Source organism: Petromyzon marinus, chromosome 1 (assembly GCF_048934315.1).
Source record: "Petromyzon marinus isolate PM22_M1 ecotype Great Lakes invasive population chromosome 1, UKy_Petmar_22M1.pri1.0, whole genome shotgun sequence".
Lineage (NCBI taxonomy): Eukaryota > Metazoa > Chordata > Hyperoartia > Petromyzontiformes > Petromyzontidae > Petromyzon > Petromyzon marinus.
The window spans coordinates 1,432,501-1,457,890 of NC_133667.1; the positions used below are offsets into that span (position 1 = coordinate 1,432,501).

The following is a 25,390-nucleotide window of genomic DNA, read 5'->3' on the forward strand; positions in this document are numbered from 1 at the left end:
ACTACTGCTGCTACTACTGCTGCTACTGCTGCTACTATTACTGCTGCTACTGCTGCTACTGCTGCTGCTACTACTGCTGCTGCTACTGCTGCTACTGCTGCTGTTGCTGCTGCTACTGTTGCTGTTGCTGCTGCTGTTGCTGCTACTGCTGCTGCTACTGCTGCTGCTACTACTGCTGCTATTACTGCTGCTGCTGCTACTACTGCTGCTACTATTACTGCTGCTACTGCTGCTTCTGCTGCTACTGCTGCTGCTACTACTGCTGCTGCTACTGCTGCTACTGCTGCTACTGTTGCTGCTACTGCTGCTACTGCTGCTGCCGCTGCTGCTGCTACTGCTTTTACTACTACTGCTGCCGCTGCCGCTACTGCTGCTACTGCTGCTGCTAATGCTGCTCCTACTACTGCTGCTGCTGCTACTGCTGCTGCTATTACTACTGCTGCTACTGCTACTGCTGCTACTACTGCTGCTACTGCTGCTGCTACTACTGCTGCTGCTACTGCTGCTGCCGCTACTACTGCTACTACTACTGCTGCTACTACTGCTGCTACTGCTGCTACTACTACTGCTGCTGCTACCTCTGCTGGTGCTGCTGCTACTGCTGCTACTACTACTACTGCTGCTACTGCTGCTACTACTACTGCTGCTACTGCTGCTGCTACTACTGCTGCTACTACTGCTGCTGCTGCTACTACTGCTGCTACTACTGCTGCTACTATTACTGCTGCTACTGCTGCTACTGCTGCTACTGCTACTGCTGCTACTGCTGCTGCTGTTGCTGCTGCTACTGCTGCTGATGCTGCTGCTGTTGCTGCTACTGCTGCTGCTACTGCTGCTGCTGCTACTACTGCTGCTACTACTGCTGCTGCTGCTGCTACTACTGCTGCTACTGCTGCTACTGCTGCCTCTACTACTGCTGCTGCTACTGCTGCTACTGCTGCTGCTACTGCTGCTGTTCCTGTTGCTACTGCTGCTACTGCTGCTGCCGCTGCTGCTGCTACTGCTGCTACTACTACTGCTGCTGCTACTGCTGCTGCCGCTACTGCTGCTACTGCTGCTGCTACTACTGCTGCTGCTACTGCTGCTGCTACTACTACTGCTGCTACTGCTGCTGCTACTACTACTGCTGCTACTGCTGCTGCTACTACTACTGCTGCTACTGCTGCTACTGTTGCTGCAGCTACTGCTGCTGCTACTGCTGCTGCTACTACTACTGCAGCTACTGCTGCTGCTACTGCTTCTGCTACTTCTGCTGCTACTACTGCTCCTACTACTACTGCTGCTGCTGCTACTGCTGCTACTCCTGCTACTACTGCTGCTACTACTGCTGCTGCTGCTACTACTACTGCTGCTACTGCTGCTACTACTGCTGCTACTGCTGCTGCTACTACTACTGCTACTACTACTGCTGCAACTGCTGCTGCTACTGCTGCTACTACTGCTGCTAATACTACTGCTGCTGCTACTGCTGCTACTACTACTACTACCACTGCTGCTGCTACTACTGCTACAACTACTACTGCTTCTACTGCTGCTGCTACATTGGGGATGTTCGGCCGAGAACTGTAATTTCGTTCGCGAGGTTTGCGGCTTCTCGCGCGAGGAGAATCCGCGCCCCAGGTTTCACGCTCAGCGCTCCGCACGGACAGATTCAAGAATTCCATCGCACGCGCGCTCGCGTCTCCGATGGAACGTTGGGGAGGGGGCGCCCCCCCCACCCCCCACAGCACCTGCTCTTGAGTCGCCTTGCCATATTTTCAGGATCACAATCGTGCATTCGCGCTGGAGGAAATCCGATGAGCCATGAAGCTCTCTTTCACAGACGTCCACTCGGCAGGCCCAGCCGTGCTGGCACTGCCGAGTGGACGTCGTTCGCCCCACGCAGCCAACCCTGATGGATGTTAACCCACTGCAGGCCGAGACACAGAGCCACCCCACACAGCAAATCGCCATGCCCCCCCCCCACACCACCCCCCGCGTGACCTCCCCCCGGGGTCACGCCAGCCACACCTCACACGACACCCGATTGGTCCCCGCACCTGGGGGGGGGGGGTCCCTCCCGGGGGGGGGAGGGGGGGGGCGTCCCTCCCCACCCGCTCGCCCCCCGGCGGGACACAAAACCCCCCCCCCCCGGTGCTGTGAGTGTCGTGAAGCTGCCGCTCTCGCCACGCAAGCTATGAAGTCTTCGCTGCTCGCCACGGTGGCTGCGGCTGTCGCCGTAGCGGCGCCGCTGCTGCTGTTGCTGGCCGTGGGGGTCGTCACCCCCGCGGCCGTGGTCGCTCGCACAGAGAGTCGCGGCGAGGAGGGGGAGGTGCAGGGTCTGCGCCCGGGGAGAGAGGTGAGCAGAGCGGAGGGGGGGGTGGGTGAGGTGGGTGAGTGATGTGATGGTGTGGGTGAGGTGGGTGAGTGAGTGATGGTGAGGGTTGAGTGGTGAGTGATTGATGGTGTGGTGGGTGAGTGATGTGATGGTGTGGGTGAGGTGGGTGAGTGAGTGATGGTGTGGGTGAGGTGGGTGAGTGAGTGATGATGTGGGTGAGGTGGGTGATGATGTGGGTGAGGTGGGTGAGTGGTGAGTGATTGATGGTGTGGGTGAGGTGGGTGAGTGAAGTGATGATGTGGGTGAGGTGGGTGAGTGAGTGATGGTGAGGATTGAGTGGTGAGTGATTGATGGTGTGGTGGGTGAGTGAAGTGATGGTGTGGGTGAGGTGGGTGAGTGAGTGATGGTGAGGGTTGAATGGTGAGTGATTGATGGTGTGGTGGGTGAGTGAAGTGATGGTGTGGGTGAGGTGGGTGAGTGAAGTGATGGTGAGGGTTGAGTGGTGAGTGAAGTGATGGTGAGGGTTGAGTGGTGAGTGTAGTGATGGTGTGGGTTGAGTGGTGAGTGTAGTGATGGTGTGGGTGAGGTGGGTGAGTGAAGTGATGGTGTGGGTTGAGTGGTGAGTGATGTGATGGTGAGGGTTGAGTGGTGAGTGTAGTGATGGTGTGGGTTGAGTGGTGAGTGATGTGATGGTGTGGGTTGAGTGGTGAGTGATGTGATGGTGAGGGTTGAGTGGTGAGTGTAGTGATGGTGTGGGTGAGGTGGGTGAGTGAAGTGATGGTGCGGGTTGAGTGGTGAGTGATGTGATGGTGAGGGTTGAGTGGTGAGTGATGTGATGGTGTGGGTTGAGTGTAGTGATGGTGTGGGTTGAGTGGTGAGTGATGTGATGGTGTGGGTTGAGTGGTGAGTGATGTGATGGTGTGGGTTGAGTGGTGAGTGATGTGATGGTGTGGGTTGAGTGGTGAGTGAAGTGATGGTGTGTGTGAGGTGGGTGAGTGAGTGATGGTGTGGGTTGAGTGGTGAGTGAGTGAAGTGATGGTGTGGGTGAGGTGGATGAGTGAAGTGATGGTGAGGGTTGAGTGGTGAGTGATGTGATGGTGTGGGTTGAGTGGTGAGTGATGTGATGGTGAGGGTTGAGTGGTGAGTGAAGTGATGGTGTGGGTTGAGTGGTGAGTGATGTGATGGTGAGGGTTGAGTGGTGAGTGAAGTGATGGTGTGGGTTGAGTGGTGAGTGATGTGATGGTGTGGGTTGAGTGGTGAGTGAAGTGATGGTGTGGGTTGAGTGGTGAGTGATGTGATGGTGTGGGTTGAGTGGTGAGTGAAGTGATGGTGTGGGTTGAGTGGTGAGTGATGTGATGGTGTGGGTTGAGTGGTGAGTGAAGTGATGGTGAGGGTTGAGTGGTGAGTGAACTGATGGTGTGGGTTGAGTGGTGAGTCTACAAATTGGGGGTGGTGAGTGAATTGATGGTGTGGGTTGAGTGGTGAGTGTACAAATTGGGGGTGGTGAGTGAACTGATGGGCGGGTGAGCTTGTGACTGAATTTGTGAATTGATGCACTGATGAGTGAGCGAGGTGGTTATTGGGATTGGTGAGTGAGTGAGTGAACCAATTAGTGAGTGAGGTGGTTATTGGGATTGGTGAGTGAGTGAGTGAACCAATGAGTGAGCGAGGTGGTTATTGGGATTGGTGAGTGAGTGAGTGAGTGAACCAGTTAGTGAGTGAGGTGGTTATTGGGATTGGTGAGTGAGTGAGTGAGTGAACCAAAGAGTGAGTGAGGTGGTTATTGGGATTGGTGAGTGAGTGAGTGAACCAGTTAGTGAGTGAGGTGGTAATTGGGATTGGTGAGTGAGTGAGTGAGTGAACCAATGAGTGAGTGAGGTGGTTATTGGGATTGATGAGTGAGTGAACCAATGAGTGAGCGAGGTGGTTATTGGGATTGGTGAGTGAGTGAGTGAACCAATTAGTGAGTGAGGTGGTTATTGGGATTGGTGAGTGAGTGAGTGAACCAATGAGTGAGCGAGGTGGTTATTGGGATTGGTGAGTGAGTGAGTGAACCAATGAGTGAGTGAGGTGGTTATTGGGATTGGTGAGTGAGTGAGTGAACCAGTTAGTGAGTGAGGTGGTTATTGAGATTGGTGAGTGAGTGAACCAATGAGTGAGTGAGGTGGTTATTGGGATTGGTGAGTGAGTGAGTGAACCATTGAGTGAGGTGGTTATTGGGATTGGTGAGTGAGTGAGTGAGTGAACCAATGAGTGAGTGAGGTGGTTATTGGGATTGGTGAGTGAGTGAGTGAACCATTGAGTGAGTGAGGTGGTTATTGGGATTGGTGAGTGAGTGAGTGAGTGAACCAATGGGTGAGCGAGGTGGTTATTGGGATTGGTGAGTGAGTGAGTGAACCAATGAGTGAGTGAGGTGGTTATTGGGATTGGTGAGTGAGTGAGTGAACCAATGGATGAGTGAGGTGGTTATTGGGATTGGTGAGTGAGTGAGTGAGTGAACCAATGAGTGAGGTGGTTATTGGGATTGGTGAGTGAGTGAGTGAGTGAACCAATGAGTGAGTGAGGTGGTTATTGGGATTGGTGAGTGAGTGAGTGAACCAATGAGTGAGTGAGGTGGTTATTGGGATTGGTGAGTGAGTGAGTGAACCAATGAGTGAGTGAGGTGTTTATTGGGATTGGTTAGTGAGTGAGTGAGTGAACCAGTGAGTGAGTGAGGTGGTTATTGGGATTGGTGAGTGAGTGAACCAATGAGTGAGTGAGGTGGTGAGTGCTTTGCTGGGTGAGTGCATCGATACATGGGGTGAGACGTTGAGAATTGGGTGAGTTGGTGTCGAGTGAGTATTGATGAGTGGGTAGGTGAGTGAGAGTGCATGGTGGAAAGCGGTGGTGCAGCGGTTAGCGCTATGCTGCGCTATGAACGTGGCAAACCGAGTTGGATTCCCGCTCACGGCGATTATCTGAACCGGTCTTGGGCCTCCCCTAGATCGACTCAGCCTCAAATGAGTCACCTGGTGCGGTGTGTAGTAAACATCGCCACTGGGGAGACAAAGGCGACCGGGCGTGGTGCTGGCCACCCACCCCCTCGTGTACCGTGCCGGCCTTCATAGGTGCTCGCTAACAGCACTTGCCCCTACAGTCTGTTACAGGCTACACGGGGGATCTTTGTATTTGTAGACAAGCGTGTTACAGTGGCCCCCGTTTGCTTTTTGTTGCAGCGCCGGGAAGATGAACCAGAACTGGAGGTGAGGAAGAACAACCGAGTCCCCGACTATCACGTCACATCACCAACCATCATCTAACATCACCAACCATCTTCCAACATCACCAAACATTATCCAACATCACGACCAATCATCAACATCACCACCCATCAGCAACATCACCAGCCATCATCAACATCACCACTGATCATCAACATCACCAGCCATCATCAACATTACCACCCATCAGCAGCATCACCAGCCATCATCAACATCACCACTCATCATCAACATCACCACCCATCATCAACATCACCACTCATCATCCAACATCACCAACCATCATCAACATCACCAGGCATCATCCAACATCACCACCCATCATCAACATCACCACTCATCATCAACATCACCACTCATCATCCAACATCACCACCCATCATCCAACATCACCACTCATTGTCCAACATCACCACCCATCATCAACATCACCACTCATCATCCAACATCACCACTCATCATCAAAATCACCACCCATCATCAACATCACCACTCATCATCCAACATCACCACTCATCATCAACATCACCACTCATCATCAACATCACCACCCATCATCAACATCACCACTCATCATCAACATCACAAGGCATCATCCAACATCACCACCCATCATCCAACATCACCACTCATTGTCCAACATCACCACCCATCATCAACATCACCACTCATCATCCAACATCACCACTCATTATCCAACATCACCACCCATCATCAACATCACCACTCATCATCCAACATCACCACTCATCATCAACATCACCACCCATAATCAACATCACCACTCATCATCAACATCACCACCCATCATCCAACATCACCACTCATCATCAACATCACCAGGCATCATCCAACATCACCACTCATCATCAACATCACCACCCATCATCAACATCACCACTCATCATCCAACATCACCAACCATCATCAACATCACCAGGCATCATCCAACATCACCACCCATCATCAACATCACCACTCATCATCAACATCACCACTCATCATCCAACATCACCACCCATCATCAACATCACCACCCATTATCAACATCACCAGCCATCATCCAACATCACCACTCATCATCCAACATCGCCACCCATTATCAACATCACCAGCCATCATCCAACATCACCACTCATCATCCAACATCACCACCCATCATCAACATCACCACTCATCATCCAACATCACCACTCATCATCAACATCACCACCCATCATCAACATCACCACTCATCATCCAACATCACCACTCATCATCCAACATCACCACCCATCATCCAACATCACCACTCATCATCCAACATCACCACTCATCATCAACATCACCAGGCATCATCCAACATCACCACTCATCATCAACATCACCACTCATCATCAACATCACCACTCATCATCCAACATCACCACTCATCATCAACATCACCACTCATCATCACCACCCATCATCCAACATCACCACTCATCATCAACATCACCACCCATCATCCAACATCACCACTCATCATCCAACATCACCACTCATCATCAACATCACCACCCATCATCCAACATCACCACTGATCATCAACATCACCACTCATCATCAACATCACCACTCATCATCCAACATCACCACTCATCATCAACATCACCACTCATCACCCAACATCACCACCCATCACCCAACATCACCAACCATCATCAACATCACCAGGCATCATCCAACATCACCACTCATCATCAACATCACCACCCATCATCCAACATCACCACCCATCATCCAACATCACCACTCATCATCCAACATTACCACTCATCATCAACATCACCAGGCATCATCCAACATCACCACCCATCATCAACATCACCACCCATCATCCAAAATCACCACCCATCATCAACATCACCACTCATCATCAACATCACCACTCATCATCAACATCACCACTCATCATCCAACATCACCACTCATCATCCAACATCACCACCCATCACCAACACCACCCATCATCCAACATCACCACTCATCATCAACATCACCACCCATCATCCAACATCACCACTCATCATCCAACATCACCACTCATCATCAAAATCACCACCCAACATCACCACCCATCATCCAACATCACCACCCATCATCAACATCACCACCCAACATCACCAGCCATCATCCAACATCACCACCCATCATCAACATCACCAGGCATCATCAACATCACCACTCATCACCCAACGTCATCACCCAACATCACCATACAAAATGTCTTTATTGTGTATACAAAGACAAAGACATCTCGTATAGTCTTAACAGACGGTTGGGGCAAGTGCTGTTAGTGAGAACAACGAGTAATTTTAAACACACCCCTGTGTAAGTTTATGGGTCCTGTGTAAGTCTATCAGTTCTATGTAAGTCTATGGGTCCTATGTAAGTCTATGAGTCCTATGTAAGTCTATCAGTTCTATGTAAGTCTATGGCTCCTATGTAAGTCTTTGGGTCCTGTGTAAGTCTATGAGTCCTGTGTAAGTCTATGGGCCCTGTGTAAGTCTATGGGTCCTGTGTAAGTTTATGGGTCCTATGTAAGTCTATCAGTCGTATGTAACTCTATCAGTCCTATGTAAAGTCTATGGGTCATCTGTAAGTCTATGGGTCCTGTGTAAGTCTATGGGTTCTATGTAAGTCTATGAGTCCTGTGTAAGTCTTTGGGTCCTGTGTAAGTCTATGGGTCCTGTGTAAGTCTATGGGTCCTATGTAAGTCTATGGGTCCTATGTAAGTCTATGGGTCCTATGTAAGTCTATCAGTCCTATGTAAAGTCTATGGGTCATCTGTAAGTCTATGGGTCCTATGTAAGTCTATGGGTCCTATGTAAAGTCTATGGGTTCTGTGTAAGTGTATGGGTCCTATGTAAAGTCTATGGGTCCTGTGTAAGTCTATGGGTCCTATGTAAGTCTATGGGTCCTATGTAAAGTCTATGGGTCCTATGTAAGTCTATGGGTCCTATGTAAAGTCTATGGGTCCTATGTAAGTCTATGGGTCCTATGTAAAGTCTATGGGTCCTATGTAAAGTCTATGGGTCATCTGTAAGTCTATGGGTCCTATGTAAAGTCTATGGGCCCTATGTAAAGTCTATGGGTCTAGTTGGTGCCCGCTCTTGTTTTGCTTTGAAAGCCACCGACAAATTCCATCGCTCGCCGGCATGAAGTCCAGACGACAAACATGACCTCCACCCCGCTCGGGCGAGCGAGGCCTGGCGTGGGGTGGGCGGCGAGATAGCGAGGATGTTTGTCCGCGATAAGAGATGAGAAGACAGCGGCTTTGGTGAAGCCGAATCAAATCCATTGCCGCGGCTGCCTCCCCCACCCCGCCCACCCCGTCTCGTCGCCCACCACCAAGGACGTCCTCACCACGCCAGCGGCTCGCCTGTGTCCCTGTGTCCCCGCTGTGTCCCCGCTGTGTCCCCGCTATGTCCCCCCCGCTCTAGGACATCTCCGTGGACGGCATCGAGCTGCACAGCCTGCACGTGGAGTCGCGCGTGACGTCCCGCTTCGTCGACACCGTGACCACGGCGCGCCTCAAGAACCGCGGCGGGCACTCCCGCGAGACAACCTTCCTCGTCCAGCTACCGGAGCACGCCTTCATCTCAAACTTCACCATGTATGCTCGCTCGCCCCGCCGCTCGCTCGCTAGACCCCGATGCTCGCTCATCCCACCGCTCGCTCACCCCAATGCTCACTCACCCCGCCATTCGCTCACCCCACCGTTCGCTCACCCCTCGCTCACCTCGCCGCTCGCTCACCCCACCGTTCGTTCACCTCGCCGCTCGCTCGCCCCTCGCTCGCTCGCCTCACCGCTCGCTCACCCCTCGCTCACCTCACCGCTCGCTCGCCCCGATGCTCGCTCACCCTGCCGCTCGCTCACTCCCCCGCTCGCTCACCCCTCGCTCAACCCGCCGCTCGCTCACCCCGCTGCTCGCTCGGCCCTCGCTCACCTTACCGCTCGCTCACCCCGATGCTTGCTCACCCCACCGTTCGCTCACCCCAATGCTCGCTCACCCCGCCGCTCGCTCGATTGCCCCCAACTCATCCATCACATGTCATCCACGCGTTCACCCGCGTCCCCACGTGGGCTCTCCCATGTGGGTCTCTCTTGAGTCTCCTTCGATGTCCCCCCGTGAATTTCTGTGCTCCCTCCCCCACCTTGCCCCCCACCCCCCCCCCCCCCGGCATGACCCCGGCGTGACCCCGGCGTGACCCCGCAGGGTGATAGACCAGGAGCTGTACGTGGGCGTCGTGAAGGAAAAGGTCGTGGCCAAGGTTCAGTACGAGAAGGCCAAGAGCCAGGGACAGTCGGCGGGACTCGTGTGGTATGGCGTGACCCCACCCACCCTCACCTGGCGTGACCCCACCCTTACCTGGCGTGACCCCACCCTCACCTGGCGTGACCCCACCCACCCTCACCTGGCGTGACCCCACCCTCACCTGGCGTGTGGGTGTGTGTCTGTGTGGGTGTGTCTGTGTCTGTGTGTCTGTGTGTGTGTCTGTGTGGGTGTGTCTGTGTGGGTGTGTCTGTGTGGGTGTGTGTCTGTGTGAGTGTGTCTGTATGTCTGTGTGGGTGTATGTCTGTGTGTGTGTGTCTGTGTGCTTGTGTGTCTGTGTGGGTGTGTCTGTGTCTGTGTGTCTGTGTGGGTGTGTCTGTGTGGGTGTGTCTGTGTGGGTGTGTTTGTGTGGGTGTTTCTGTGTGGGTGTGTCTGGGTGGGTGTGTGTCTGTGTGGGTGTGTGTCTGTGTGGGTGTGTGTCTGTGTGGGTGTGTGTCTGTGTGGGTGTGTTTGTGTGGGTGTTTCTGTGTGTGTGTCTGTGTGTGTGTGTCTGGGTGGGTGTGTGTGGGTGTGTGTCTGTGTGGGTGTGTGTCTGTGTGGGTGTGTGTCTGTGTGGGTGTGTGTCTGTGTGGGTGTGTGTCTGTGTAGGTGTGTCTGTGTTTGTGTGTCTGTGTGGGTGTGTCTGTGTGGGTGTGTTTGTGTGGGTGTTTCTGTGTGTGTGTGTCTGTGTGGGTATGTCTGTGTGGGTGTGTCTGTGTGGGTGTGTCTGTGTGTGTGTGTGTCTTTGTGGGTGTGTCTGTGTGGGTGTGTCTGTGTGGGTGTGGGTGTGTCTGTGTGTAGGTGTGTAGGTGTGTCTGTGTAGGTGTGTCTGTGTGTGTGTGTGGGTGTGTGTGTGTGGGTGTGTGTGTGTGGGTGTGTCTGTGTGTGTGTGTCTGTGTGTGTGTGTGAGTGGCTGGCTGAGGTGCCATCTGTTGAGGAAGTACTGAAGGCGATCCGGAGTCTGAGACCAGGAAAGGCACCGGGCAGAGATGATCTCGCAAGCGAAATGCTGAGGGAGGGTGGCGTTTGTGCACAGACTGCCCTATATGACATCATAACAACAGTCTGGACCACTGGACGGGTTCTACAAGATGGGAAGGATGCCCTGGTGGTCCCCCTCTTTAAGAAGGGGGACCGCACAGACTGTAACAACTACAGGGGCATCTCACTCCTCAGTGTGCCGGGAAAGGTCCTGGCAAGGATTATTCAACATCGCCTTGCTAGGCACGCTGAGGAGAGGCTTGCGGAGCCCCAATGCGGTTTCAGTAAAGGGCGGTCCTGCACCGATTCCATATTTTCTGTCCGTCTGCTACAGCAGAGGTGTAGGGAATTCCAACAAGACCTACATCTGTGCTTTATTGACCTGGTCAAGGCCTATGATACCATCAGTAGGCCTGGGCTCTGGGTTGTTCTTTGTGCTTTCGGAGTCCCTGACCCTCTGCTCACGATCATTAAGGACCTTCATGATGGTGAGCGGGCCCGGGTAAAACTACGTGGCCGGGAATCAGAGCCATTCCCTGTACACTTTGGGGTGCGACAGGGATGCCCTCTGGCTCCCACATTATTGAACATCTATTTTGACCACGTAGTTCATGAAACCTTCAATAGCTGTACTGGGGGAATTTCCATTTGGTACAGATATAATGGGAGGCTGATCGATGCCCGGGTGCAGTCAGGGGATGGCTCCCTATTGCTAAACCACGTTATATATGTTGATTATTTGGTAATAGCTGCTCATTCAGAGGAGGGGTTGGAGACGCTGCTGCTGAGACTGGAGCGTGCCACTAAGAGATGGGGCCTTACCATCAGCCCCACCAAAACTAAGCACCTGCCTGGGTATTTTGTACCATCGGACACTCCACCTCCACAACTCCCAATCGGTAATGGGGCAGTTGTGGAGAGAGTGGAGAGTTTCCCATACCTGGGCAGTGTGCTTATGACCGGCTCCAGTTTAACAGCAGAGGTCTCACTCCGAATCAATCGAGCGGCAATCTCTTTTCATCGGTTGTGTAACGCTGTGTGGAAGCTACCTGGTCTGTCGCCCCGCACTAAGCTTCAAGTCTTCTCGGCCACGGTTATTCCCTCCCTTCTCTACGCTTGCGAAACGTGGACCCCCTTAATGGAGCATCTTCGCTGGTTGGAAACATTTAGGCTGGCCTACCTACGATCAATCCTGGGTTTAACCAGGCTGGATTGTGTGAGGAGCTCACAAATCCTTGAAAGATCTGGACAAGGTCCCGGCTGGCAAGGATGTGTTGGCTGGGTCATGTAACCCGCATGCCCAGCCACCGCATGCCGAAACAGCTTTTGTTTGGCTGGATCGAGGGGACTAAACGGGCGCGGCACGGGCTAGAGAAGAGATGGAGTTGACGTGGTACAGGAGGACGTGGAGCTGAGTGGACTTGCCGATGACTGGTACCAGCGGTGTCAAGATCGGCCTCTGTGGAGGAGGCTCGTGAAGGACGCTACTGGGCAGTTGGAGGCAGTCGCCCTCCAACAACAACGGAGGGCGGAGGAGCGACGCTCACAACAACGAGCGGAGCGCCGGGTGGCTAAAGCACAGCAGGTTGGCACAGTAGGGGGCACAGGTGGTGCATCAGCCGGTCATCTCGGTCATCTCAGTCAGTCGACCCGTGGCACCTGCTGGGTCTGCCCCGTGACCTTCTGGCCGGGGGTCGTTCGACACTCCACACGTGACCTTAATGTGCACCTCGCCTGGCACGAGCCTCGTGGTGACGTCACCGCCGCTGAAGTGGCGAATGGCGGTCGCTGTTCGTTTGTTGTGGTTGCAGGCAGCTGGGCGACACCACGGATCGCTTCATGGTGTCGGTGAACGTGGCGCCGCAGAGCAAAGTGACGCTGCAGCTGGGCTACCAGGAGCTGCTGCGCCGACGCCTCGGACGCTACGAGCTGAAGCTGAGCCTGAGGCCGCGCCAGCTGGCGCACAGCTACAAGGTGAGCGGTGTCTGGTGAGCACCTACAAGGTGAGCGGTGTCTGGTGAGCACCTGCAAGGTGAGCGGTGTCTGGTGAGCACCTACAAGGTGAGCGGTGTCTGGTGAGCACCTACAAGGTGAGCGGTGTCTGACGCGCACCTTGTGAGTTACAAGCAGAGCGTTGTCGCGTGGGGGGGGAGTGAGTTGGTGGTGGGTGGGTGGGGTGAGCGGATGGATGAGTAAGCAGGTGGATGGGTAGGTGAGTGGGTGAGTGAGTGAGTGAGTGGGTGAGTGGGTGGATGGATGAATACGTCGGTGGGTAAATGAGCGGTTGGGCGAGTGGGTGCGTGAGCGAGCGGGTGGGTGGGTTGGTCGGTGGGTGTTTGAGTGGGTAGCTGGATAGGTGAGTGAGTGGGTGGGTGGGTTAGTGGATGGATGGGTGAGTGAGTGGGTGGGTTGGTGCGTGAGTGGGTGGATGGACATGTGGCTAAGTGAGTGAGTGGGTGAGTGGATGTATGAGTGGGCGGGTGAGTGACTGAGTGAGCGAGTGCGCGAGCGGCTGAGCGAGTGGCTGAGTGACTGAGTGAGCGAGTGGGTGAGTGGCTGAGCGAGTGGCTCAGTGAGCGAGTGGGTGAGTGGCTGAGTGAGCAAGGGAGCAGGACTCTCACCACGCCGCACGTCTCTCTCGAGGTGGACGTTCACATCTACGAGCCGCAGGGCCTGCGCTTCGTGGACGTGGCGCCGTTCCAATCGTCCCAGGCCGTCAACATCACCAAGGGGGAGCACAAGGTGACCCCGCCCGACCCCCTACCCGACCTATGACCCCACCTGACCCCTGCCTGATCGTGACCCTGACCTGTATAACATCCAACAATAACTCCGGAGGTATTTCATGGGTGTGCTGCTACTGCCGCTGAGTGCATTGGCGTGTCGCCGCTTGTCTCCACGCGTCTCGGCCTCGCTGTGCGCTGCGTTGCACCACTATCCGAGTAGTTCACCTCGCATTCAATAAACCTTCAGAGCCAGGGTGAACATCCAACTCCAACGTATTTAATTAATAGAACGAGATAAAACCGATGGAAAAACACAGCACAGCATACAGCATCTGTTAATACTTCGACACAATGAAATGAACACTGCAGCATCATAACATTGTCTTAGATAACATGAATCTCAAAAATAGATCCTGGATGGACCAGGCACTTACATTAGCACAAGGCACCTACATACTTCTTCATCCTTGCTCTCAAGATCTCATGAAAGCTACATGGCCACAAGTCTGGCTCTACTTATCCAACTACAAGTAACATTCACAATAATGCAAGCGGCAGGCATCGTTGTTATCTAGGCCTCATATTTATCATAACAATTGAACAGCATTATAAAGGCATTTACAGCATCATAACGGCAATCCTAACATTGTAACAGCATTCCCAGTATTATAAGAACATAAACGAACTTACAGACAATGCTTCTCAACAGATGCATCCGCCTTCACTGAGACACTTATTGTGCCTCCATTTTGTATTCTGTGTAATGGCTGACACCCTCGCCTCGTGGCTTAGAGAACCTCAAATCGTAACTTCCCGGTCACGTGACCAAACTCAACACCATATCAGGAAGTTCCCGTGTAAACATTCCCCCCCATATCTGCCGTGGGGGCAGAACACCACGTGTCACTGCGTCGCTATGTCCTCGCGTTTGCGCCCGCGGTGTGCGCCGCAGGCCCACGTGTCGTTCCACCCGGCGCTGTCGGAGCAGCGGCGCTGCCCGTCGTGCCTGCAGACGCGGTTCGACGGGGACCTCGTGGTGCTCTATGACGTGCACCACGACGCAAGCACCTTGCAGGCGAGTCGCGGGCACCACGCGGCTCCGCGCCCACCCACCTGGCCACCCGCTCGACCGCCCACCAAACCATTGACCCACCCACCTGACAAGCCACTAAACCGCCCACCCACCCATACTCCTTTCCTACCAAGCCATACACCCACAAAACCACTCGCTCGATCATCCACCCAACCTAACGATCCACAAACCCGCTCACTCATCTACCTACCTACCGACCCACCCAACTCTCCACCCACTCACCCACTTATGCACTTGCCCGCTCACCCACCTACTCACCGATCCACCCACCCATTCACCACGATAACCCACTCCCCCATCCACTCACTCAGTTACGCACTCACTCAACCACTCACTCACCCACTCACTCACTGAACCACTCATTCACCAAGCCACCCACTCACCCAACTACTCACTCACCCACTCACTCACCCAACCACTCGTTAACCCATTCCATTCACACCCAACCACTCATTCACCAAGCCAACCACCCACCCAAGCTACTCGCTCACTCAGTAACCCGTCCGCCTGCTCACCCGCCCGCTCACTCACCTGCTCACCCGCCAGCTCACCCGCCCGCTCACCCGCCAGCTCACCCGCCAGCTCACCCCCCAGCTCACCCGCAAGCTCACCCACCCGCTCACCCGCCCGCTCACCCGCCCGCTCACCCACCCGCTCACCCACCAGCTCACCCGCCCGCTCACCCACCCGCTAACCCGCCAGCTCACTCGCCCGCTCACCCACCCACTCACCCGCCAGCTCACCCGCCCGCTCACCCGCCAGCTCACCCACCCGCTAACCCGCCAGCTCACCCGCCCGCTCACCCGCGCGCCAGCTCACCCGCCCGCTCACCCGCGCGCCCGCTCACCCGCGCGTGTCTCCAGATCGTCAACGGCTACTTTGTGCACTACTTCGCCCCCGCCAACCTGAGCCCCCTGGCCAAGAACATCGTCTTCATCATCGACGTGAGCAGCTCCATGTGGGGCACGAAGCTGAAGCAGGTGAGCCCTGGCAGGAGGAGACGGGGCTGGGGGAGGGGGGCGAGGGTCACGAGGCAGATTGGTCACGTGCAGTCCGTAGTTCGTCGTCAACGTCGTCGGCCGAGTCGACCCCATCGCGGCGGATCCTCCTCCTCGGTGGACTCGGCCCTTGCACCGAGTGAGCCCGGTGCGGTGGTGAACAAACAGAAACAACAACATTTGGCGTCCTCTGGTCTGACGCCGTTCTGAGACGAGGCTCCGGTGTGGACCAATCAGTTTCAAAGACAGTGGATATATCGTATCAGAGTGTGCTTTTTTTGTTTGCATTTTGACCACGAGTATATTAAGGTCAACGCAGTAACATGATTCCTCGCAAAGGGTTTCGGTTTGGTGTTTCAACATGTGAACGCAGCCGTTTTGTCGCCAGATAAAATCGGGGAAACGTCTTCTCATATTTGGCGGGGGGCGGGGTGGGGGGTGGGGGTGGGTGGGGGTTTGGGGGAGATGAACGTTCGGGCCGGACCGCTTCCCCGCGGCCTTCACAGGGGCCCACTTGCGCCGGGCCCGCACGAGATCGTTGTCGCGAGGCTGCCGATGTAGACGCAGAGCGGTGGCGAGCGACGCGTCACACGCATCCAGGGTGGGGGAAGCCGTAGGTCAACCGCGTCAGGAGCAAGCCGAGTGGTGGAGCGTCATCGTCGGCGTCATCGTCATAGTCATCATCATAGTCATCGTCATCGCCATCATCATAGTCATCATCATCGTCATCATCATAGTCATCATCATCGTCATCATCATAGTCATCATCATCATCGTCATTGTAATCGTCATCGCCATCGTCATCATCATCGTCATCATCATCGTCATCATCATCGTCATTGTCATCATCATCATCGTCATCATCATCATCGTCATCATCATCATCGCCATTATCATCATCGCCATCATCGTCATCATCATCATCATCATCGTCATCATCGTCATCGCCGCGACGCCTCCTCCGTATAGCGCAGATCGGGGCATCGCCATCGCTGTGTGTTGCACCGCGCTCTGTTGTGGATGCTGCCACTCCTGCTGCAGACGACCGCTGGTGTTGTGATCTAAATGTCGTAGCTTCTATTTCATTCACTTTAATATTTCCTATCCGCGTGACTTTACCGAAAGAGCCAAAGAATGTGAATTCCTGCAGTCGCGACAGTTTTAAGTCGCGATTTACAATCCTTGCTAGTTGGCTGTGTCTGGTGGTGGCGGGTTTAACGGCACATTTATACATTTACGCGATCTAAACCACAAATAAACCTCTATTATGGATGATATTGGTCGCTAAAGACTCCCCCCCCACGTGTTAAACTACTACGGGAGACTTACGGGGCTACACCGAGGTGGTGGTGTGGGTGGTGGTGTGGGTGGTGGTGTGGGTGGTGGTGTGGGTGGTGGTGTGGGTGGTGGTGTGGGTGGTGATGTGGGTGGTGTGGGTGGTGGTGTGGGTGGTGGTGTGGGTGGTGGTGTGGGTGGTGATGTGGGTGGTGTGGGTGGTGGTGTGGGTGGTGGTGTGGGTGGTGGGGGGTTGTAGCGGTTAGCGCTACGCTGCGCTATGAACCTGGTAAACCCGAGTTCGATTCCCGCTCACGGCCAACACCGGTGACGATTATCTGAACCGGTCCTGCGCCTCGCCTAGGTCGACTCAGCCTCAAACGAGTCACCTGCTGCGGTGCGTAGTAAACATCGCCGCCGGGGGGAGACAGAGGCGGCCGGGCGTGGTTGCTGGCCACCCACCTCCCTCGCGCGCCCGTGCCGGCCTTCGTAGGTGCTGCTCGCTAACAGCGCTTGGCCCTACCGCGCGTCCTGTGCAGACGAAGGAAGCCCTGCACGAGATCCTGGCTCAGCTGCGTCCCGACGACCACTTCGGCCTCATCGAGTTCAGCTCCACGTCCCAAGCCTGGCGCGAATCCATGCTGCCCGCCTCTCCGGCCAACGTGCGGCTCGCCCAGGAGTTCGCGGCCACGCTCAGAGCCCAGGGAGGTAAACGGCGGCAGGGGCGAAGCTGACGGCCCGGCGAGCCAGTGGGGCTTGTCGCGGCGAAATGTCGCCACCGCCGGGAGAGAGAGAGAGACACACACAGCAGCAGCAGCAGCAGGCATCGTCAGGGTCGGGATGGAACCCACGACCTCATGTAGACCAGGCGAGGTAGTTAACATCTCATAGCCACCGTGATGATGATGTTACCTACCTCGCTCCTGGGCTCGGCAAGCCCCTGGCACGCCGTGCAATCTGCTGGACACCTGTGGATTAAAGAGCTTCTTAGCTCGTCGGATTCCTCCCGCGGTATAAATGCGGATTGCGATTCCAAAACAAAATATTCCTCATCGCCGGCTCGGGCGGTTCAGGGCGCCGGGCGCTGGCACCTCACGTGCTGTGCCAACCATCGTAGGCACGGCTCGCGAACAGCACTTGCCCCGTCAGCCCATGTAGGCTACACGTGTCACCGTGTCACTAACACGTGTCACCCTGTCACTAACACGTGTCACCGTGTCACTAACACGTGTCGCCCTGTCACTAACACGTGTCACCCTGTCACTAACACGTGTCACCCTGTCACAGGGTGTCACCGTGTCACTAACACGTGTCACCCTGTCACTAACATGTGTCACCCTGTCACTAACACGTGTCACCCTGTCACAGGGTGTCACCGTGTCACTAACACGTGTCACCCTGTCACTAACACGTGTCACCGTGTCACTAACACGTGTCACCCTGTCACTAACACGTGTCACCGTGTCACTAACACGTGTCACCTTGTCACTAACACATGACACTAACACGTGTCACCTTGTCATTAACACGTGTCACTCTGTCACAGGGTGTCACCCTGTCACTAACACGTGTCACCGTGTCACTAACACGTGTCACCCTGCCACTAACACGTGTTACCGTGTAACTAACACGTGTCACCGTGTCACGTGTCACTAACACGTGTCACCGTGTCACTAACACGTATCACCCTGTTCACGTGTCACCGTGTCACTAACACGTGTCACTCTGTCACGAATACGTGTCACCGTGTCACTAACACGTGTCACCGTGTCACTAACATGTGCCACCGTGTCACTAACACCTGTCACCGTGTCACAGGGTGTCACCGTGTCACTAATACGTGTCACCGTGTCACCGTGTCATTAACACGTGTCACCGTGTCACTAACACGTGTCACCGTGTCACTGACACGTGTTACCGTGTCACAGGTTGTCACTGTGTCACTAATACGTGTCACCGTGTCACTAACACGTGTCACCGTGTCACTAACACGTGTCACTAACACGTGTCACCGTGTCACTAACACGTGTCACCCTGCCACTAACACGTGTCACCGTGTCACTAACACGTGTCACCGTGTCACTAACACGTGTCACTAACACGTGTCACCGTGTCACTAACACGTGCCACTAACACGTGTCACCCTGCCACTAACAGGTGTCACCCTGTCACTAACACGTGTCACCGTGTCACTGACACGTGTCACCGTGTCACTAACACGTGTCACCCTGTTCACGTGTCACCGTGTCACTAACACGTGTCACCCTGTTCACGTGTCACCGTGTCACTAACACGTGTCACCCTGTTCACGTGTCACCTTGTCACTAACACGTGTCACCGTGTCACTAACACGTGTCACCCTATCCCTAACACGTGTCACCGTGTCACTAACACGTGTCACCGTGTAACTAACAGGTGTCACTAACACGTGTCACCGTGTCACTAACACATATCACCGTGTCACTAACACGTGTCACCGTGTCACTAACAGGTGTCACCGTGTCACTAACACGTGTCACCGTGTCACTAACATGTGGCACTAACACGTGTCACCGTGTCACCGTGTCACTAACACGTGTCACCGTGTCACCAACACGTGTCACTAACACGTGTCACCGTGTCACTAGCACGTGTCACTAACACGTGTCACCGTGTCACTAACACGTGTCACTAACACGTGTCACCGTGTCACTAACACGTGTCACCGTGTCACTAACACGTGTCACCGTGTCACTAGCACGTGTCACTAACACGTGTCACCGTGTCACTAACACGTGTCACTAACACGTGTCACCGTGTCACTAACACGTGTCACCGTGTCACCGTGTCACTAACACGTGTCACCGTGTCACTAACACGTGTCACCGTGTCACCGTGTCACTAACACGTGTCACTAACACGTGTCACCGTGTCACTAACACGTGTCACCGTGTCACCGTGTCACTAACACGTGCCACCGTGCCACTAACATGTGTCACTAACACGTGTCACTAACACGTGTCACCGTGTCACTAACACGTGTCACTAACACGTGTCACTAACACGTGTCACCGTGTCACCGTGTCACTAACACGTGTCACCGTGTCACTAACACGTGTCACCGTGTCACTAACACGTGTCACCATGTCACCGTGTCACTAACACGTGTCACCGTGTCACTAACACGTGTCACTAACACGTGTCACCATGTCACTAACACGTGTCACCGTGTCACCGTGTCACTAACACGTGTCACCGTGTCACTAACACGTGTCACTAACACGTGTCACTAACACGTGTCACTAACACGTGTCACCGTGTCACTAACACGTGTCACCCTGTCACTAACACGTGTCACTAACACGTGTCACTAACACGTGTCACCGTGTCACTAACACGTGTCACTAACACGTGTCACCGTGTCACTAACACGTGTCACTAACACGTGTCACCGTGTCACTAACACGTGTCACCGTGTCACTAACACGTGTCACCATGTCACCGTGTCACTAACACGTGTCACCGTGTCACTAACACGTGTCACTAACACGTGTCACCATGTCACTAACACGTGTCACCGTGTCACCGTGTCACTAACACGTGTCACCGTGTCACTAACACGTGTCACTAACACGTGTCACTAACACGTGTCACCGTGTCACTAACACGTGTCACCCTGTCACTAACACGTGTCACTAACACGTGTCACTAACACGTGTCACCGTGTCACTAACACGTGTCACTCACTAACACGTGTCACTAACACGTGTCACCGTGTCACTAACACGTGCCACCCCGTCGCCGGAGCCACGAACATCATCGACGCGGTGCTGGCAGGCAGCGCCATGCTGCGGCGAGCACATCGAGACGAGACTCTGCCACGCAACTCGTGTCACCGTGTCACTAACACGTGTCACCGTGTCACTAACACGTGTCACCGTGTCACTAACACGTGTCACTAACACGTGTCACCCCGTCGCCGCAGCCACGAACATCAACGACGCGGTGCTGGCAGGCAGCGCCATGCTGCGGCGAGCACATCGAGACGAGACTCTGCCACGCAACTCGGCGTCGCTCATCGTCCTGCTCACCGACGGGGACCCCACAGTCGGTGAGGCGCCGTGAGCTCACCCAACCTCACCCGTCCTCACCAACCTCACCAGTCCTCACCAGTCCTCACCCAACCTCACTCAACCTCACCAGTCCTCACCCAACCTCACCAGTCCTCACCCAACCTCACCCAACCTCAACCAACCTCACCCAACCTCACCCAACCTCACCAGTCCTCACCCAACCTCACCCAACCTCACCAGTCCTCACCCAACCTCACCCACCCTCACCCAACCTCACCCAACCTCACCCAACCTCACCAGTCCTCACCCAACCTCACCCAACCTCACCCGTCCTCACCCACCTCACCCAACCTCACCCAACCTCACCAACGTCACCCAACCTCACCCGTCCTCACCAACCTCACCAGTCCTCACCCAACCTCACCAACCTCACCCAACCTCACCCACCCTCACCCAACCTCACCCAACCTCACCAACCTCACCCAACCTCACCCAACCTCACCAACCTCACCCAACCTCACCCAACCTCACCAGTCCTCACCCAACCTCACCCACCCTCACCCAACCTCACCCAACCTCACCCAACCTCACCAGTCCTCACCCAACCTCACCCAACCTCACCCGTCCTCACCCACCTCACCCAACCTCACCCAACCTCACCAACGTCACCCAACCTCACCCGTCCTCACCAACCTCACCAGTCCTCACCCAACCTCACCAACCTCACCCAACCTCACCCACCCTCACCCAACCTCACCCAACCTCACCAACGTCACCCAACCTCACCCGTCCTCACCAACCTCACCAGTCCTCACCCAACCTCACCAACCTCACCCAACCTCACCCACCCTCACCCAACCTCACCCAACCTCACCCAACCTCACCCAACCTCACCAACCTCACCCAACCTCACCAACGTCACCAACCTCACCCGTCCTCACCAACCTCACCAGTCCTCACCCAACCTCACCAACCTCACCCAACCTCACCCACCCTCACCCAACCTCACCCAACCTCACCAACCTCACCCAACCTCACCCAACCTCACCAGTCCTCACCCAACCTCACCCAACCTCACCCAACCTCACCAACCTCACCCAACCTCACCCGTCCTCACCAACCTCACCAGTCCTCACCCAACTTCACCAACCTCACCCAACCTCACCCAACCTCACCAGTCCTCACCCAACCTCACCCAACCTCACCCACCCTCACCCAACCTCACCAATCCTCACCAACCTCACCAGTCCTCACCAAACCTCACCCAACCTCACCCAACCTCACCCGTCCTCACCCAACCTCACCAGTCTTCACCCAACCTCACCCACCCTCACCCAACCTCACCCAACCTCACCCGTCCTCACCCGTCCTCACCCAACCTCACACGTCCTCACCCAACCTCACCCAACCTCACCCGTCCTCACCCAACCTCACCAACCTCACCCACCCTCACCCAACCTCACCCAACCTCACCCGTCCTCACCCGTCCTCACCCAACCTCCCCCGTCCTCACCCAACCTCACCCGTCCTCACCCGTCCTCACCCAACCTCACCAGTCCTCACCCAACCTCACCAGTCCTCACCCAACCTCACCCGTCCTCACCCAACCTCACCCAACCTCACCAGTCCTCACCCAACCTCACCCACCCTCACCCGTCCTCACCCAACCTCACCCGTCCTCACCCAACCTCACCCAACCTCACCCAACCTCACCCGTCCTCACCCGTCCTCACCCAACCTCACGTGACCTCACCCGTCCTCACCCGACCTCACCCGTCCTCACCCGTCCTCACCCAACCTCACCCAACCTCACCCAACCTCACCAACGTCACCCAACCTCACCAACGTCACCCAACCTCACCCGTCCTCACCAACCTCACCAGTCCTCACCCAACCTCACCAACCTCACCCAACCTCACCCAACCTCACCCACCCTCACCCAACCTCACCCAACCTCACCAACCTCACCCAACCTCACCAACCTCACCCAACCTCACCAACGTCACCAACCTCACCCGTCCTCACCAACCTCACCAGTCCTCACCCAACCTCACCCAACCTCACCCACCCTCACCCAACCTCACCCAACCTCACCAGTCCTCACCCAACCTCACCCAACCTCACCCAACCTCACCAACCTCACCCGTCCTCACCAACCTCACCAGTCCTCACCCAACTTCACCAACCTCACCCAACCTCACCCAACCTCACCAGTCCTCACCCAACCTCACCCAACCTCACCCACCCTCACCCAACCTCACCAATCCTCACCAACCTCACCAGTCCTCACCCAACCTCACCAAACCTCACCCAACCTCACCCAACCTCACCCGTCCTCACCCAACCTCACCAGTCTTCACCCAACCTCACCCACCCTCACCCAACCTCACCCAACCTCACCCGTCCTCACCCGTCCTCACCCAACCTCACACGTCCTCACCCAACCTCACCCAACCTCACCCAACCTCACCCGTCCTCACCCAACCTCACCCACCCTCACCCAACCTCACCCAACCTCACCCGTCCTCACCCGTCCTCACCCAACCTCCCCCGTCCTCACCCAACCTCACCCGTCCTCACCCGTCCTCACCCAACCTCACCTAACCTCACCCAACCTCACCAGTCCTCACCCAACCTCACCCGTCCTCACCCAACCTCACCCAACCTCACCCGTCCTCACCCAACCTCACCCAACCTCACCCGTCCTCACCCAAGTTCACCCGTCCTCACCCAACCTCACCCAACCTCACCCAACCTCACCCGTCCTCACCCAACCTCACCAACCTCACCCACCCTCACCCAACCTCACCCAACCTCACCCGTCCTCACCCGTCCTCACCCAACCTCCCCCGTCCTCACCCAACCTCACCCGTCCTCACCCGTCCTCACCCAACCTCACCTAACCTCACCCAACCTCACCAGTCCTCACCCAACCTCACCCAACCTCACCCCACCTCACCCAACCTCACCCAACCTCACCCCACCTCACCCCACCTCACCCCACCTCACCCAACCTCACCCAACCTCACCCCACCTCACCCAACCTCACCCGTCCTTACCCGTCCTCACCCGTCCTCACCCAACCTCACCCAACCTCACCCAACCTCACCAGTCCTCACTCAACCTCACCAGTCCTCACCCAACCTTACCAGTCCTCACCCAACCTCACCCGTCCTCACCCGTCCTCACCCAACCTCACCAGTCCTCACCCAACCTCACCCAACCTCACCCAACCTCACCAGTCCTCACCCAACCTCACCCGACCTCACCCAACCTCACCCAACCTCACCAGTCCTCACCCAACCTCACCCGTCCTCGCTTGACATACCCTGATGCGTCCTCACTTGACCTGAACCTACCTGAATCTTCCTCCCTGCAACGTTGCCCCAACCTTCCCTAACGCGACCCGACCTCAGCTGACCCCAACTCACCCGACTGTGTGACCTCAGCTGACCCCTACCCACCCAACTGTGTGACCTCAGGTGACCCCTACTCACCTGACTGTGCGACCTCAGCTGACCCCTACCCACCCGACCGTGTGACCTCAGCTGACCCTTACCCACCCAACTGTGTGACCTCAGCTGATCCCTACCCACCCGACCGTGTGACCCGAGCTGACCCTACGCCGTGTCGCGGTTGTCGCGGTGACCCCGTGTGGCGGTGACCCCGTGTGGCGGTGCTGCAGGAGTGAGGGACCTGGGGCAGATCCGAGACAACGTGCGCATGGCGCTGGCTGGGGAGGCGTCTCTCTTCTGCCTGGGGTTCGGCCAGTACCTGGACTACAACTTCCTGGAGCGCATGGCGCTCGAGAACGGCGGCCTGGCGCGGCGCATCTACGAGAACGCCGACGCTCCGCTGCAGCTGCAGGCGAGAGTCGGCCGCACGGCCATCGCGACTCTCATCTGTTCCTGCGCACGATGAAGGCGGCGGCGGCGGCGGCGGCGATGTGGTTCACCGTCTGAATGTAAATGTTGGAGCTGCTGCTGCTGCTGTCATCACGAGAGAGAGGGGGAGAGGGCTTCAGCAGTGAGAGAGAGAGAGTTCGCGTCGTGTCGCTGTTCCTTCTCATCGTCCTCCTTCGTTGAAGCAGCGCAGGCCGCGGCGGTTTTACGTTCCAGCGTCGCCCCGTTCCTCCGTCACGGATCGCATCGCTGCCGTCATCGTCATCGCCATCGCATCGCATCGCATCGCCGCCCGTCATCGCCATCGCATCGCTGCCGTCATCGTCATCGCCATCGCCGCCGTCGTTCCGCGGCCGGGATTTTCCGCGCGCCCGGAGAATCTTTTTTTTATCGATCGGTTCGATGGCCCGCGGCTCGGCGTCTTCGGCGGGGCGTTTTGTTCGCTTGGC

General features: G+C 55.8%; 2 protein-coding genes across 4 annotated transcripts in view; one reads left to right on the forward strand and one right to left on the reverse strand.

Moving 5' to 3' along the window:
* LOC142916564 (transcription factor BTF3 homolog 4-like) overlaps window positions 1-1,968 on the reverse strand; it is a 162,472-nt gene extending 160,504 nt beyond the window's left edge. For all 3 annotated transcript variants that reach the window (XM_076062158.1, XM_076061766.1, XM_076062676.1), the window contains exon 1: window positions 1,731-1,968. In XM_076062158.1, coding sequence (XP_075918273.1) covers window positions 1,731-1,953 — 223 coding nt within the window. In that variant the 5' untranslated portion in view covers window positions 1,954-1,968. The remainder of the gene's footprint in view (window positions 1-1,730) is intronic.
* A 193-nt stretch (window positions 1,969-2,161) lies between these two features.
* Window positions 2,162-25,390, forward strand: part of LOC116941378 (inter-alpha-trypsin inhibitor heavy chain H3-like) — a 30,409-nt gene continuing 7,180 nt past the window's right edge. The window contains exons 1-11 of the mRNA XM_076052075.1: window positions 2,162-2,338; window positions 5,533-5,559; window positions 9,042-9,214; window positions 9,819-9,923; window positions 12,707-12,869; window positions 13,539-13,637; window positions 14,574-14,696; window positions 15,578-15,694; window positions 17,527-17,695; window positions 20,952-21,077; window positions 24,725-24,906. Of these exons, the coding sequence (XP_075908190.1) occupies window positions 2,177-2,338; window positions 5,533-5,559; window positions 9,042-9,214; window positions 9,819-9,923; window positions 12,707-12,869; window positions 13,539-13,637; window positions 14,574-14,696; window positions 15,578-15,694; window positions 17,527-17,695; window positions 20,952-21,077; window positions 24,725-24,906 (1,446 nt within the window). The 5' untranslated portion in view covers window positions 2,162-2,176. The remainder of the gene's footprint in view (window positions 2,339-5,532; window positions 5,560-9,041; window positions 9,215-9,818; window positions 9,924-12,706; window positions 12,870-13,538; window positions 13,638-14,573; window positions 14,697-15,577; window positions 15,695-17,526; window positions 17,696-20,951; window positions 21,078-24,724; window positions 24,907-25,390) is intronic.